The sequence below is a fragment of the Lipotes vexillifer genome, unplaced genomic scaffold (assembly GCF_000442215.2).
Source record: "Lipotes vexillifer unplaced genomic scaffold, Lipotes_vexillifer_v1.1 scaffold796, whole genome shotgun sequence".
NCBI classification, from domain to species: Eukaryota; Metazoa; Chordata; class Mammalia; order Artiodactyla; family Lipotidae; genus Lipotes; species Lipotes vexillifer.
In genome coordinates, this window is record NW_006773072.1 from 741,905 (window position 1) to 759,199 (window position 17,295).

General features: G+C 42.5%; 1 protein-coding gene across 1 annotated transcript in view; it reads right to left on the reverse strand.

The window, feature by feature from the left end:
- The window catches only part of ASAP1 (ArfGAP with SH3 domain, ankyrin repeat and PH domain 1), a 273,681-nt gene that overhangs the window by 66,857 nt on the left and 189,529 nt on the right, over positions 1-17,295 (reverse strand). The window contains exons 9-12 of the mRNA XM_007447987.1: positions 12,558-12,633; positions 11,263-11,349; positions 4,737-4,837; positions 1,799-1,868 (exon numbers count right to left, since the gene is read on the reverse strand). Coding sequence (XP_007448049.1) covers positions 1,799-1,868; positions 4,737-4,837; positions 11,263-11,349; positions 12,558-12,633 — 334 coding nt within the window. The remainder of the gene's footprint in view (positions 1-1,798; positions 1,869-4,736; positions 4,838-11,262; positions 11,350-12,557; positions 12,634-17,295) is intronic.

Consider the following 17,295-nt stretch of genomic DNA (forward strand, 5'->3'; position numbering starts at 1 on the left):
AGGAATTCTGTTATCAGATGGGTGGCTTGTCCCAACTGGCATGATAGTTAAAAATCTCAGCTGGGCTGTCTGAGGGAAGCTGAAGACCTCTGAGGAATCAGCCCAAGGTTTCTGCAGGAGGAAAAGGACAGAGATGACATAACTGCTCAAGTTGCATAAAGGCCAATAATTTTTAAGATGCGTGTATAACCAACTACCTGGAAGGGTTTGGCCACAGGTGTGTACCGACCACATTCTGTGTCAAGGTCTGTTAAGGGGCTGAAGGGAGACGAACAGGACCTGATTAAGTGCCCTGGGGAGAGTGCAGCCTGGAAGGGGCGTAAGGCCCAATGCTAGACAGACCCAAGCCTGAGTTTCCAACTCTGCCAGTTACCAGCCAAGTCATGGTGCTTCTCTGTGCCTTATCTTCTTCATCTGTGAAATGAAGATTATAATACCACGTGGGCTGTGGGGAGGACTAAATGAAATAAACTTTATGAAGTATGCGGCACGAGGAAGTGCTTAATAAGTGGCACTTCCTTTCCTCCTCCAGAGAGGTAAATCTAAGCCAGTGTAATAACTGCTCATCCCTTGTTTCTACCATCCTGCGAGCAGTTAACTGCTTACAGAACTGAAGAGTATCACTCGGCACGGGTGTACTGAACTCTAACTACAAGCCTCTCCAAGCTGGGATCACTGGGTTAAACTGCATGCACCTCTGTCAAGACACTTGCTACACTTTGCTGTTTCCATTCCTACTTGTCACATCTTCCACGATAACCTTTGCATCTTTAAGATTAAAAAAATTTTTTTGCTATTTTTAAAAGGGCAAAATAGTAATTCCTTGTTTTACTGTGCATGTCTTTGACTACCACCAAGACTGAACCTTATTGACAAGTACAGGGATTTTGTCGATACTGGAACTTTTAGTTGGAAATGGGTGATATGAAGCATAAAAATAAAAATTCTGATAGACTGTAAGTATAACTACATAATATATAGGTATACAACAATCTGAAGGGAAACAGAATGTAAATGTTAGTAACTTGGCTTTATTATTTTCCACTTTCTATTAGATTGCCTTTATTCCTAAAACAAGGGGAGTCATAATTGATGAAATTTTAGTATTCCACTGTTTTATTTATATATGTTTTAATCCTTTAGTATACTGAGGGGCTTTTTGAGTAATTTAAATAAATCGTAACAATAAAAAAAAGATTGAACAGTGTAACACGTATTGTTTCATTCCCTACATCACTTTTTCATGTATAGACCACAACACCCTCTGCCATCTTTATAATTCAGAAAACTTTAGGTTTTTCAGAACAACCAGTAATACTTCCCCAAAGATGAGATTATAAAGTAAAAGAATACCTGATTCAGTTTGAGGGAGCAGAAGACAAAAAGTTCTGGCGGAGCAAGAGATGAAGCAGGAAGAAAGGACCAATTTCTTTTTTTTTTTTTGTGGTACACGGGCCTCTCACTGTTGTGGCCTCTCCCGTTGCGGAGCACAGGCTCCGGACGCGCAGGCCCAGTGGCCACGGCTCACGAGCCCAGCCACTCCGTGCTATGTGGGATCTTCCCGGACCGGGGCATGAACCCGCGCCCCCTGCATCGGCAGGCGGACTCTCAACCACTGCGCCACCAGGGAAGCCCCAATTTCTTTTGTAAAGGAATATCCTAACCCCCCTGACCTAATCCATACATTAAAGGCACCTGGGGAAATTTTCACTGCTGGTTACAGCACGTGTTTGCTTTCCAGTCCACGTGGTCAGTAGGCATCACAGACACAGCTTGGTAAATTACCAGACACACTTACTGTGGCGTGGGAGATGGTCAGAATCCCGTTCTTGACAGAGCACTTCCTTCTCTGCCACACTTTCCGGATCCTAAGGAGGGAGTCAAACACAAGCTGATACAGTACCTGGTTCACGTAACTATCATAACAGAGTTATGATGCATAACAGTCATTACCAAAAAACCCCAACCCCAACCCCAAAACCACACAAACCAGAAAATTTTGGTTGCCTTTTATTATCCCAGGTGGAGGGTAATTCAGACTAGTAGGCATGCACAAGGATGCTCATTATAGCACCGTTTTTGATAGTGAAAATGGGAAACAACAGAAACAATAGAAATCTAATAGGAGGAATGAGTAAATGATTATAGTTACATTCATACTACAGAGTATTATTATGTAGGAGTTTAAAAGAAGAAAACAACTACATATGTGCAGACCTACATAAACAGATTTCTAAAGCACACTGTTGATTGAAAAAGCAAGCTGCTTTAAGATAATTCTGGTATCATCTAATTATGTTAAAATTTCAGGCCTATAAAACAGCACTCTAAGTTTTCTACAGGCATATACATATAGGTGTAAACATATTTCCTTCGTTATCACCTGTCTCCCCATTGAGAATGTAAGCTCTATAATGATAAGGACTTTCAATGTTATAGTTTCAATGTTATCGTCCCAGTGTCTACAACAGTGTCTGGCACGTAGGACTCCCAGAAGATATCTGTTGAATGCATGGGAAGAATGATGAGCAAAACTGACAGTGATCCCAGAAACGTGCAGGAGAAATAGTTGCAATTTTAACAAACAAATTAAAACAAAATGAAAATCTACATGTCTTACATAAAGCCAAGGAGCACACATCCACAAACAATCAGAAAACAAGAAACTTTCTTTTAAAGGATGATAATTAGTAAAGCAAATAATCAAGATTCTACTTACTTACTGTGAAACAGAATCATTTGTTCAAGCAACAGAAAGACGGCAAGTGTGGAAGGACCAGGGGAGAAAATGGCCCAAATGAGGCTGGAGAGAGAGGTGGGGAATGACTTTGGAAACAGCCCAACGTGCTGTGTGGAGATGAACCGGAGAAGGGACGAGTGAGTGACAGAGAGACCAGTTAGGAGGCCACCAAAATAGTCCAGGAGAGGTGACGGTGCTCATCTGAGAGCAGGGCAGCAGAGGCAGCAAGTCATGTATACCTTCTCGTTATTGGGTTGGCCAAAATGTTCGTTCGGTTTTTCCCATAAGATGGTTCTAGTAGCATAAGATGGCTCTAGTAGCACTTAGTTGTCTTTAACTTCACTGGAAACAGTTTTGTTAGATTGCATGTGACAGCTGTCATATCAGCATGCATTTAAAAAAAGACTTATCAAAACTGGTGAATTTTTGTGTAGCCATTTTAATACTGAAGATGGAAGAAACAAAGCAACATTTTCTGCATATTATGCTTTATTATTTCAAGAAAGGTAAAAATGCAACTGAAACGCAAAAAAAGATCTGTGCGGTGCATGGAGAAGGTGCTGTGACTGAGCGAACCTGTCAAAAGTGGTTTGCGAAGTTTCGTGCTGCAGATTTCTTGCTGGACGATGCTCCACTGTCGGGTAGACCAGTTGAAGTTGATAGCAATCACATTGAGACATTAATTGAGAACAATCAACATTATACCATACGGGAGATAGCTGACATACTCAAAATATCCGTATCAAGCCTTGAAAATCATTTGCACCAGCCTGGTTATGTGAATCACTTTGATGCTTGGGGTTCCACATAAGATAAGTGAAAAAAACCTTCTTAACCTTATTTCTACATGTGATTCTCTACTTAAATGTAATGAAAACATTCCGTTTTTAAAATAAATTGTGATGGACAATGAAAAGTGGATACTATACAATCGTGTGGAATGGAAGAAATCAGGGGGCAAGCAAAATAAACCGCCAACAACCACACCAAAGGCCAGTCTTCATCCAAAGAAGGTTATGTTGTGTATATGGTGGGATTGAAAGGGAGTCAGTCCTCTATTATGAGCTTCTTGCGGAAAACCAAACGATTAATTCCAACAACTACTGTTCCCAATCAGACCGACTGAAAGCAGCACTTGATGAAAAGTGTTTGGAATAGTCAACAGAAAACGCATAACCTTCCACCAGGATAACGCAAGACTGCATATTTCTTTGATGACCAGGCAAAAACTGTTACAGCTTGGCTGGGAAGTTCTGATTCATCCTCTGTATTCGCCAGACATTGCACCTTCAGATTTCAATTTATTTAGGTCTTTACAAAATTCTCTTAATGGAAAAAACTTCAATCCCTGGAAGACTGTAAAAGGCATCTGGAACAGCTCTTTGCTCAAAAAGATACAAAGTTTCGGGAAGATGGAATTATAAAGTTGCCTGAAAAATGGCAGAAGGTAGTGGAACAAAAGGGTGAATACGTTGTTTAATAAAGTTCTTGGTGAAAATGAAAAATGTGTCTTTTATTTTTACTTACAAACCAAAGGCACTTTTTGGCCCACCCAATAGAAACGGAAGAGCTTGTCGTCAGGCTGGCTGTGATGCAAGAGGAAAGAGCGGAGTCAAGGTTGACTCTCAAGGCTGGGGTCTGCGCGGCCAGGGGGTCATCTGGCAGAGAACACCACAGTGGAAAAACCAGAGAGGTGGGCGAGCATGCAGTCAGCGAGCCGTGTGCTCAAGTTCGACTCAGTGCCTGCATTCCTCAAATTGCACGTCACAAGTCGCAGGTGCCATTTAGGGACCACAGAACAATTACTGCTGCTTCTGAAGACAGCAGGTTAAATCTCAGACTTACTGAGGAAAGCAGTGTGCTAAAGGTCTGAAGCTGGTGCACTGGAAACCTTGTAAGTACGTTTCCCTATCTGAGGCTGGGACAGGTTCCTAGGTTACTAACACCTGTAAGTATGCTAAGCACACACAGGACCCCAGGCTGGCTGTATACGTACCCATCGCTTTTCTTCAGTAGGTACCCCTTCTTCTCACTGCCATACTCCTTGTTGCCCTGGAGCTGGTGCATGCTGTATCCTCCTTGCCGGCTCTGGGAATCCTAGAATGGAGAAACCACAGATTAGACAAATGCCAGAGACAGTTCTCAAATCCTTGACTCTATTCTGCCATGGAGCCTTTGCCTGTTGGTCTGGAGCTAAGAGAACTGTGAACTTCTGAGCGCTGTCGGGTCCTTGTCCTTATTCTAGAGGCAGAAACTGGGCAGGTAAGCAACCGCCAGAGTCACAAGCAAGTTCGAGGCAGAGCTGAGGCCTGGGGTAGAGATCTCCTATTTCTAGTTCAGAAGCCAGCTCGACTTCAAACGAACAGTGCAGCGACAGACTGGTCTATGACTCAAACCAGTCTACACTGGCAGCAGAGGTGAGCACAGGAAGGGCTGGAGGAACCAAAGTGGGCCACAAGACAAGCTCATGCATCCCGAGAGATTTTCTTTCAGGTACCCCTCCTCTGCCTCACGTGTTCTGCTTAAATACTCCCAAAGAAAAGTACACCTCCTCTGTGAGGAACTAAGAATTGCTATAAAATTCTTGTTTTGTAACTTACTAGTGCTCTGCAAAAATATACCTATAACCATGCTTTTAATTTAAAAAGATGACTTTAAGGCAGGGAAAAGTGTATGGCGTGGTGACAGGGTGACAAACGCTGACAGAACAACACGGATGCAAACAAGCTTGATCTAACATCCACTGAGGCTCCCCCTCGTTTCTAAAAACTGCATGACCAGACGCAGCCATTACACTGTGGAAATGCAAGAAATAAACAATGCCGAACTGTAGAACGAGAACACGGGGCTTTAGACACAGAGGTACGACAATACATTCTCACAGAAAGCATTGACTTACTCTCCTAGACTTCGATCAGGAAGGGCAAAAGCAAGAGAAAAAAAGGCAGAACAGTTGAAAATACAGTTAATTTCATTGACAGTCTTATTGTCTATAATTTAAGCACTTTTTGTAACACACGGAGAAAACATCACTGTAAAGATAATTAATATCAGATTTCTCTCACACACACGCCCTTTAGAGTCATGATAAACTTTGGGTGATGGGACAATAAAATATCTTTATCAAGTTTCATTTCAGGTCATTTGAGAACAGAAAAAAAAGCTGAATGGAAGAGCATGAGGTACACATTTCACCAAGATTGAAGGGTTGACAAACCTCAACGTGTGTGTGTGTAAAGGGAATCAACAGTTCAGCGAAACCCAGTTCATTACTTAGAAAATCTAAAAAGAGCAACAAATTGTAAGAAGATCCTTTCTTTTCCAAGTGAAGAGAATTTAATAAAAATATCCAGTTCATAAGCTGCAACTCGATGGTGAAGAGACAGAAAGCTGAAGCAGCCATTATTTACTGACGGCTTGTGCACGGCCTGCCTTCCAGGCCACGATGGCCTCTTTCTGGCATTCAGGATCCTCTGGACCAAACAGCATGTGCTTGGTGAATGCATATTCATGTTAATAATAGCTGCAGGAAAATCTGCAGGACAGTGCACCTCTATAGGGCTATTCTACATGTGATGAGTTCACTGTTCAAAAGCACACCCCGAACACTCCCTAAAACCCAGGCGGGGTGAACATGCTGAGGACACTGGGACGCAGCCCGTCTCAGAGATGGAAGCTCCCCCTCAGAACCTACACCGTCCTGCTCTCTCGTGTAGGTGTAGCTGAGAGCTAAGCGCATGCTGTACCAGGCAAGTTGACTCAGACGACAGAGGTTACAAACTCTATTCGTTTTCTTAATCTGAGTAATTTCTTTGTCTTTAACTGGCCAGATTCCCTCCAGCTGAAACATCTTATTGGACAAGTTTAATCACCTGGGGAGAAGTGGGGCGTAGGAATCTTGAAAAATTCCCCTCCATGTTTACTTTTAACCAGGGTCCACAGCCTTGAACTCAGAGTAATTTGGCCCACTCTGCCCTCCCTGACAGGTACTTTCTGGATGGAACTATGACCGAGGACCTGTACCACACACCAAGTAGGCAGAGATAGCCTGCCTCTACCAGTGCCTCTAGTGACAGCCCCCAATACAATAGTAGTGACACATGGGTTTTTTTTAGGAGGCAGCAATGTGGCCATAATACTAATAAAGAACTATCAGGATAGAAAACTAGATCAGGTGGTAGAGGCCTGAGCCATGGGACAAAATAAGAGGCCAGGATAAATGAAATCCACAGAGCTCCTGCTTTAACCCAATGAAATCACATGAAAATCACTTAACTATCAACCTGGAGTTAGGGATCTTTGCCATAGCTATACCTCTCCAGAACATTAAAGACAAAATCTAAAATCTCCTTGATATCAATTTTCATTAAGATAACTCTCTTCCTTGGAATGCTTTTCTTTGAACTAAACTTCCCTTTATCTGCCCACATAATTCCTATCTGTCTGAACGCTTTAAAACTATGCATCTTAACTGGTTTGCTAACCTTTAAAATAAAAGCCTAAGTTCTGGGGTTTTTTTTTTTAGTTTTTTTTAAAATTAATTTTTACTGGAATATAATCAATTTACAATGTTGAAAGCCTAAGTTAAAAAAATAAAAGTACTTACCTTTTTTAAAAAATAAGGACTCAGATGCTGACAGCTTATGAAAACTATTATATTCTGTAAACTTACTACTAAGACATTCCTTACATATATTTACTACTAACCTAAATTAACTTTCAATTCTGAATAACAAACAGATTGAGTAGACCTTGCTTTATATCAGACAAATGGTGGTTTTAAAGGTGAATAAAGTGGCTGAAGCCTAGGCTTTGACCTCAGAAGCCTATTCCACTAAACCAAGCAGGAAGGAAGCAGTGATTCAGAGGTAGCATCAACAATCCTAAACTAACTAGTAATGAGTTTTATGGCCTAAGAAAGTCACACAAATGATTATCTCTGTCCTTGGAGAGATGATGGCTTAGCAGGGCACTCCAGATAAATGAAAAGAGGATTCCCTTTTTTGAGGAAATAAACCTTGGAGAACTGTTAACAATAAGTAAACAAAATAAAACACAACTGAAGGAATGAAATAGGTTCTGAATCCTTTGAAAGCACAATAGAAATCAACGTGTACTGAGGAAAGAGAAATGCAAAGGCGAAACTCACTTCAGGTAAACAATTTAAAACTCAAATAGTGAACTTAAAACCTTGGCAAAAATCCATGATGTGAGCCAAGAGATGTAAACTATAGAACGAAACTACGGTATTATTTTTTAGTTCAATTTCCCATTCTCTATTAGCAGTACAAATTACTTTACTTTCTTATTAGAAAACCTTATTAACGTATAAAATGCATTATTAAGGAGTAAAACCTCAAATCTTTTAAAACTGCAAGCAATTCACACCCTCATTGACTTAATGGGTTATAAATGTTTCTGGCATCCAATTTAAAACTAAACCTCTATTTACAGAAGCTTCAAATTTCTAAAGTAAGGTATGAATGGAGTGGGCAAAAACTTCCTTCTGTTTCATCTTACTAAATATTTATTGAGTAGTTCTGGGGTGCCAGGCAATGTACTGGATACCGTGAAAGGAGAGATGAGTAAAACACAGAGAGTTTGCAAATTATGATGAGCTACTGAGACTCAAATAAAAAGATGAAGTTTTTGGAATGATTTATGGATAGCACCATTAAAAATAAAATATTTTCAACCCTAAAAATAGTTTCTACCAAAAATCCAAAGATTCTACTTAGAGCTCAAATTCTTTTCTTTTAAATTTTCTACTTTTGTTTAATATAATTGTGCTTATATAATTTTTTTTTTACATCTTTACTGGAGTATAATTGCTTTACAATGGTGTGTTAGTTTCTGCTGTACAACAAAGTGAATCAGCTATACGTATACATATATCCCCATACCCGCTCCCTCTTGAGCCTCCCTCCTACCCTCCCTACCCCACCCCTCTAGATGATCACAAAGCACCGAGCTGATCTCCCTGTGCTATGCAGCCGCTTCCCACTAGCCATCTATTTACGTTTGGTAGTGTATATATGTCCATGCCACTCTCTCACTTCGTCCCAGCTTCCCCTTCCCCTGCTGTGTCCTGAAGTCTGTTCTCTACATCTGCGTCTTTATTCCTGCCCTGCCACTAGGTTCATCAGTACCATTTTGTTTTAAGATTCCATGTATGTGCATTAGCACAGGGTATTTGTTTTTCCCTTTCTGACTTACTTCACTCTCTACGACAGACTCTAGGTCCATCCACCTCACTACAAATAATTTTACATTTGGTAGTGTGTGTGTGTCAACAGAGCTCAAACTCTTGAAGCTTCCTTTAATGGAGTCAGGTTGAACCTGGTGGGGGTGAGGAGGCTGAATGATTTGATGGGTGATTTAAATTTCTCAGGCCCCTTTTCAGAGCACTTTACACTCTTCTCAAACAGTCACGCTATGGCAAGAACTCTGGTGGACAATCTCCTTACATATTTACTAAGGCATTAAAAATCATTACCTTCTAAACATATTTTGTGATAAGAGATGATAAACAGCAGGAGAATGGGACAGGCATGCTGTGAAAGACCAATCTTACTTGTAAAATCCTCTGGACACGGTGCTAATGAAAACATCATTTATTAATTTGGGCTGGAATTACCATAAGTCACGTGCATTTCCTCACGTTCATAGGAGGCTTATATGCAACTGCGGCGTTTAGCTAGCACGACCAGAATACATCAGTCTCTATGCAAAGCACAAAGGGGCTGCAGTAGTCTTTTTTTTTCCCCAAGAAAGCTTCCTCACACAGGAAGGAGGTAATCCCGTGTGACAAAACAAAGGTAGGAAGTGCTTAAGCACATATCAGCCAGTTCAAAACCTCGCAGTTTTCTCCCCAGGCAGGGATCTACCTCTTACCCCTCTATCTGGGTCTTCCTAGTGCTCTTACACTGAGAAGTTATTCAAGGAGACAGCTTCTCCTAGGACCAGCAGGAAGCATCTTCTAAGAGGCCTCAAAGCACAGGTGCAGACACTGCTGAGACTAGGGGACGTGGGTACACAGCCCACATACCTCCCTGCCCACAGGTCAGCAGGCGCTCAGTGTCACAGGGCTACAGACCCCTCTCGCTGTACGAAGACCCAGCGTGTACATAAAACTGGATCTGGGGAGGCAGGAGGGTAGAGTGCTATAATCACTCAGTCTAGAGAACCCTCAAGATTGCTTTAACATTAGTGTTGCTGGAGCAGGGCTTCCCATGTTTGAGGGGGTTTGCTTTGTTTTTGTCTTGGACTCATGAACCCCTTTGGGAAATTTTAGGGATTTACAGGTAGTAAATTGTGAGATAATATGATGAGGAACTGACATAGGAAAAATGCTGTATTTTGTGTGGTTATGATTAAATATTGCATTTAAATACTGCACTTAAATTGAATCCATAATAAATTCGTAACATAAACAGGCAAATGTTTACCTTCTCCCATGCAACAAACGGTGCTCACTATTTAATGTACCCTTCATATGAAGTCCATTCCCTTTAGTGTGCATCCAAGGTTCTCCACAATTCGGTCTGGGTTTTCACCTCAGAAGCGGCATCTCTCACTCCTCCACCCGCCCTGCCCCAAGCTGCTGTGGCCTGCTGGATGTGCTGGGCAGCTTCTCACTCCTGAGACTCTTTGTTTCCTCTTTTTCCCGGCACACCTCCTCCCAATCTCTGTCTTAGCATCAATACCGCTTTAGGTCCGGCCACTTGTTCACATGGCTGACTCTATTACCTACTAGATGATGAGATCCTTGATGGAAGGGACTCAAGCTTAATGCCTAGAAGAGCTGCCAGCACACAGTAAGTAATCATTAGATGTTTAACCAAACAAATGAACAGATGAGATTAATAATTAAGCATTTGTACTGCATTCATCTAACACCTACCATGCACCGTATACTCCATTTCAGCATCCAAAGACTATCTCAACCTTAATTTTCCTAACTGTGGGGCAAAACCTCTATAAGAATCTGTATCAAAATATTTCTCTATTTCTCCGGCAAAATGAGACAGCCCCTTTTGGCTGTCTGGAAAAACAGGGATGATCTAAGAGGAACTGAGGTATGTACAACACCACCTGGGAGGGTGTTCTTCTGAAGCACACACCTTAAAGGCAGGATGGAAAACCTGGTCATGGAGTTGGGGGTGAGGGTTATCTTTTTTTTATAAGGAGGGCACAGGAGCCCAAAGACTGTTCCTACTGTGTTTTGTATGACAGGTACGCACTGTGTCTTGCGTCTCATCTACCCCCCCCACCCCACCCCCCCTCCCCTACCCTTCTAGCTGGTCACAAAGCACCAAGCTGATCTCCCTATGCTATGTGACTGCTTCCCACTAGCTATCTATTTTACATTTGGTAGTGTATATATGTCCGTGCCCCCCCCTCCCCGCCGCTGGCAGGAAGTTCTCACTATGCTTGTTCTGCAGATCAGGAAACACAAAGGCTATCACAAGCGGCCCTGCTTACACGGTTAGCCCTGCTGGAAACACACACAGATCACCTACTTCTTTCTGATCAAGTTGAAGGGAGGATTTTATTAAGTCTCGGAGTGCAGTCAGCTGTTTCTTTTCTTCATCCTGGGTCTGTTTTATCTATGAGAGAAAAACAGTTCTTCTATCACTTATGAGCAGAGTTTATTTATGAGCAGAGTTTAATTCATCCAAATGTATACTACTCATCAAACAATTCAATTATACAGTCGATTTCCTTATTAAAGTCCTTCACACGTTCTCATTTTTGATATGAGAGGCACAACTTTCTCATCTTCTTAAAGTACCAGTGAGTTTTGAAATTAGTGAATAATGCAACATGCTTTCTTATTAAATAATACATCTAGGCTAGACAATTAGCTCTGAAGGACCATTTTAAACAAAGGTTAAGAAATGACATTGAGCTATTTGCTTCTGGTATTTCAAAGGGTGGCAGTGGAACTATCAATACCACGAAGTGATTGAATGGGCCAGAAGACAATCCTGAGAATGACCAGAATCCCAAGAGCTAATGCATACACAAAAGCTTACAAAGTTTACATGAAGGGAAGGGATTGGTGCTGCTTTTCTTATTAATCACTTGGAGCTTAACTGCAACCTGAACCATGTTAACTTTTCAAAGACAAATCAGAAAAGTTCTATTAGAATATAAGGTATCATGTGTAACGCTAAAACCTTATTTGAACACATGTATCAATAGTCACACTCCTAAAATATATACTTTTAATATTATTCACTGCCAAGCAGTTCATGAAGAACAAACTTGAGATTTCTCATATGCAATTAGTTTTTTTCTCAAGAAGGTTTTCCTCTTGATTTTCCTATTCTAAAAGCAAAACCTAGATAGTAGGGGAAAAAAGGAGAGGAAATATAAAACCAACAAGCAAGCAAAAAAAAAAAAAAAAATTCATAAACCTGCTTACTCAGAGACAGTCACTTAATTTTTTTCCTTCCAGGATAAAAATTTCCTTCTGCAGCTGCTGACCAAAGGGCACTCATATGTGATGCTACTGACCCCAGCACGGAGAGCCATTCAGAACCAATGGCTACCCACCTACCCCTTGCCCTGCTCCACCTATGTCCCAGAAACTACTCTGGAATATCTGACAAGTGATGATGTCTCTGAGTTAAACCAGAAAAACAAAACAAACCAAACCACAAAAAAACATTTATTGGCCCTAGATTTATGCTAACACATCACTTCACCTTGTCTTCTTTTTTCTTTAATGCTCTTCTAATACAGATTTCAGATTTACTGATATTTATCTATAAAAGCAAGTTAAAGTGCAGGTATTTTGTAAGGAACTTACATTATATAAATCAGCAGCCAGTTTTTCAATGTACTGTTTCAATTTATCAGCTGTCTTCAAGCCATCTTGAAAGAAACTACAATGGAAAACATCAGAGATTTATCAGCAGTGTGAAAAGAGAAATGAACCACAATTACCTGAAAAATCTGAAAATTTTCATAGACACGTATTAACTCTCTACCATATATCTATACGAAACACTTATAAAACTAATTTCAGTATTTTATAAAGATGTACCAATAAACAAACTACAGGCACAGTTTGACATGTGCTAGCAGGTGTCACATGGACACTGCAGATAACAGCTACATCTCCAACCTCCTGAGTCATACACAGAACAATTCTTCCTGGTTGTGCCATATTTGAATTTGAGAGAGACAGAGAGACACGTTTGCCAGTGGAATATGATGAAGTCCGACTGGATACTAACGAGAGAAATAAAGGCCAGAGGACAGTCAGCAAGGGTTCTTGCAGTTTCCAAAAGATCCCTGGGTCCCTACACACTTGAAACACAGGATGCTGAATCAGTGGTATGGACTATGGATTCGGAAAGCACTCTCCTACCACACACATTAAGAAGGGTGTGTCATCTCACCCTGAACTGGCAACAAGCACTGACATCTGCTGAGCGACCATCACCTGACGCCTCATTTCATCTACACCCTCACAGCAACACGAACGAGCGGGTAAGCACTTCAAGTCTCTCCTCCATCCCGAAGGAGGAGCTGAGGCCCAGAGCGAGGGTGGAACTTGCCCAAGCTGCTGACGCAACTAGTAAGTGTCAGAAGTGGGATCAGGTCCAGGTGCCGACACCACTGCTCTCACTACCAAGCGATGCGATTTCTTGTCTGAGCGCTTCCACTCAGGAGCCCCGTTTGTGTCCGTGTTCAGAATGTCCTCCACCCTGCTGGAAGCTTCTTTAACCTCCGCGGAAGATTATGTCTCAATGCACGTTACCTGCGCTGCTCTCTCCCCAGGAAAGGAAGAGGTCCTTGAGGACGAGGACGGTCTCTCATCCCCACATCATAATGGGCCCAGCACAGAGCAACAGATGCTCACTTAGAAGGTAAGAATGAAGCACGACTAAGAATTTTGAGGGCACATTTTGGGATCCTTGTGTATCTTTCCAGCTTAATATGTACACTCAGTGGTAACAATACATCCTTGCCAGAACTGGTCTTCAAAGTGATTAGTGAAATTCTACAAGCTCCAAAGTTTTTTAAGGTTCACATCTTTACCACAGAACCCTTACTGAAATAAGGGTTTCATGTAATCAAGCTACATGTAAACTCTCATCTACAAACATTCAGGTTTTCATCACTGCCTTTAGGGATGCAAGTTGAACTTCTTGGTACAAAACTGAATAACTTCTATGTTCTGAATATCTTTCTGGTTTTTATCTCCTACCATTTTCCCCTTAAAAACTCTGGCCTCCTGCCACGCTCCATTATTTCCAGTTCCTCCCCCAGCCTTCGCATATGCTGTTCCCTTTGCCTGAAATGCCCTTCCCCATTATTACGTGCCTATCAAACTCTCTCATTCTATCCTGGCTCAGCTCAGCTGCTACCTCCCCAGGCAGCTTTCCCCTGCCTTTCCAGTCAAGGGGATGGCATCTTTGAGCACTTGCTTGTGCCCAGGCCTAAGTGGCAACACTAGAGCAGCTGACAATGTTCTGCACAAAGCAGATCATCCAAAAGCATTAACCTGAACCAGCATCTTCTACATCCAGGAAGGAGTGTCAGCCAAGGACACAGAAGTTATCGCTAAAAAGTTAACCACAGCAAAACTAGTTTTAATCTCTGATACTGCACTTAATTTCTGGAGAAAGGGCTTGAAAGTAGAACACTTGATGGATGCTGTCAGGACTTCTTACAACAGGAAAAACAAGGGCATTGGGATGAGATGATGATGGCCTAGGCTGTGCTCTGGACTTACCAGCTATGGGACGCTGGCAAGTCACTAAACTTCTGCCCGTGTTACTGGTATTAAATGGGATGAACAGTACAGATAAGACACACAAAATGACTCAGCAAGGTGCTGGGCAGTTAGGATGTGCTCAGTAAATGTTGCTTTCCTTCCCTGGAGCCGCAGAGGTTTACCATGGAAGGAGTTACTTCTTTCTCAGAGGGATACAGATTCTTCGAAGATATTTTTGTAAAGGTGTTTCATTTTCACTTTCAACGTGAAAGGAATTTAATCATCACGTTAAAAAAAAAAAGTGAGTTTAAACGAGAATGCTCTAGATCTGTGTTTTCCAACACAGTATTTGCCACTAGCCACATGCAGCCAATTTAGTTAAAATTAAGTAACTTTAAAATCCAGTTCATGAAGTCTCACCAGCCATATTTCAAGTGCTCAGTAGCCAAGTGTGGCTGGTGGGTACCATGTGAGACAACAAAGATCAACACTTCCGTCATTTCAGAAAGTTCTATTGGACAGTGCTGCTCGACATCAAGAATAAGCAAACAGATCTGAACAGCATGCAAGGCATGTTATAAAACATACATCTGAGGGCTTCTCTGGTGGCACAGTGGTTGAGAATCCGCCTGCCAATGCAGGGGACACAGGTTCGAGCCCTGGTCCGGGAAGATCCCACATACCGCAGAGCAACTGGGCCCGTGAGCCACGACTACTGAGCCTGCGCGTCTGGAGCCTGTGCTCCGCAACGAGAGAGGCCACGACAGTGAGAGGCCCGCGCACCGCGATGAAGAGTGGCCCCCGCTCCCCACAACTAGAGAAAAGCCCTCGCACAGAAACGAAGACCCAACGCAGCCAAAAATAAATAAATAAATAATTTAAAACCTACATTTATTTGATGGAGGAAGAGGGCACTGTTTTAGTTTGAGATGATGTTGATAAAAATGGGAAGTTCTCTACCAGCAGTGAAAGCAAACTGGAAGGGGGGCAAATTCCTAACAATTAAAAGGCTGAAGAAAGACCCAAAAAGTCGATTTGCCTATAGTTAAATTCTTCCAAACATTACAAGAAAACTCAGTGCAATGAAGAATTATTTTAATCTATGGTATGATCCATTTTTGTAAACAAAACAAATCATATATGTAAACCCCGTAATCTTCTGAGTGAGATTCTGTTTTTTTCTCCCCCCGTCTTTTTCATTAACTCCATTTTCTAAATATTTTCTAAAAAAAGACATGTTACTCAGGAAGGACAAAATTAAAAAATCGACACTTAGTCTAGGAGGACAGGCTGAGTGGAGCCCCTCTCAGATGGTTATTTTAGGGCCAACGTCTAGCGTTGGGTGGGAAGCAGGAGCGGGGCTGGGGGACTGCAGGGCAACAACACACCTGCCAGTCCTTAGCGATGCCACAAAGGCCAACAGGCTGCCAACCGCACCGTCCCTCTGGGGAGCCCCTGGCCCCTACCCATGCTTGATTCTCCCACCTACTGGCCGGCCGGGACTCAAAGCCACAACCTTCCTCTGGGGGCACCCGCTTCTCTGTTCCCTTCCTCCCTCTCTTTGAGCTGGCTCTGGTTCAGTGGAAGTGCGTGGGCTTAGGCGTCATAAAGCATACCGTATTTTGGCTCTAAACCTGACCATATATATAACCTCAGGCAGGTCATTGACCTTGTCTGACTACGGGCATGCTTATCTCCAAATGTGGACATTTTCTAGCTTCCAGGGGCATCAGATGAGCTATTACAGATAAAAGTGTTCTGTTCACTGAAAAGGGAAGCACAGGTGTCAGTTCTGATGACTTATGACTCAACCTGAACGTGGACGCTTTGCCAACGAAAGGGGAAATTACCTCATGACATCCCACTTGTCCCTTGGCCAATTTCTCCGTAAATTACTGAAATAATTTGGAAAACAGGCGATGATGCAGTAATAATAATGGCAGCTAGCATGTAACTGAGTATTTACTCTGTGCCAGTCACTCACCATGATGCCTACATAATTCACGGAATACCCCTTTTTAAAGGTCTCATTACAGTCTAACAAAAAAAGGTAATTATTATTATTAACCTGTAAGACAGGTAAGGAAAACAGGCCCAGAGAGGTCAAGTGGGTTGTCTAGGGTCATCTAGTCACTGAGTGGGATTTGAGCTGGGATTTGAGTGTAAGAATTCCGATCTCTAGAGCAAAGGTAATTAAAAAACAAGACTGATCTGGGTCCAAATCCTGGCTCTCCCACTGAATAACTGCATCATCTCTGGAGCCCTGCGCCACAGTGTCCTTATACAGGAAATGGGGAGAATCGCATGGACCTTGGAGAGTTCTTGTGAGCACTGGATAATGTTTTTAAAATGCCAGAGGCACAGAGGAGAAGCTCAATACATGCCGGCCACCGGCCAGCGAAATGGGCTTCATCGTTTCTCTCACCCTAGGGACACAGCACGACTGGTTCACTTTTTTTTTTTTCCTTGCGTTATGCGGGCCTCTCACTGTTGTGGCCTCTCCCATTTGCGGAGCACAGGCTCCGGACGCGCAGGCTCAGCGGCCATGGCTCACGGGCCCAGCCGCTCCGCGGCATGTGGGATCCTCCCGAAACGGGGCACGAACCCGCGTCTCCTGCATCGGCAGGCGGACTCTCAAGCACTGCGCCACCAGGGAAGCCCCTGGTTCACTTTTTAAAGAAGAAGGTTGAAAGAAACAGGACCACAGTTTAATGACACTGGGCGCCAGAAAAAGATAAGCTGCCAACGGATGGGCGGAGTGACCCTCACATTTACACTGACGAATACACCTCCCAGCTGCAGAAAGCAAGCTCAGGAGTGT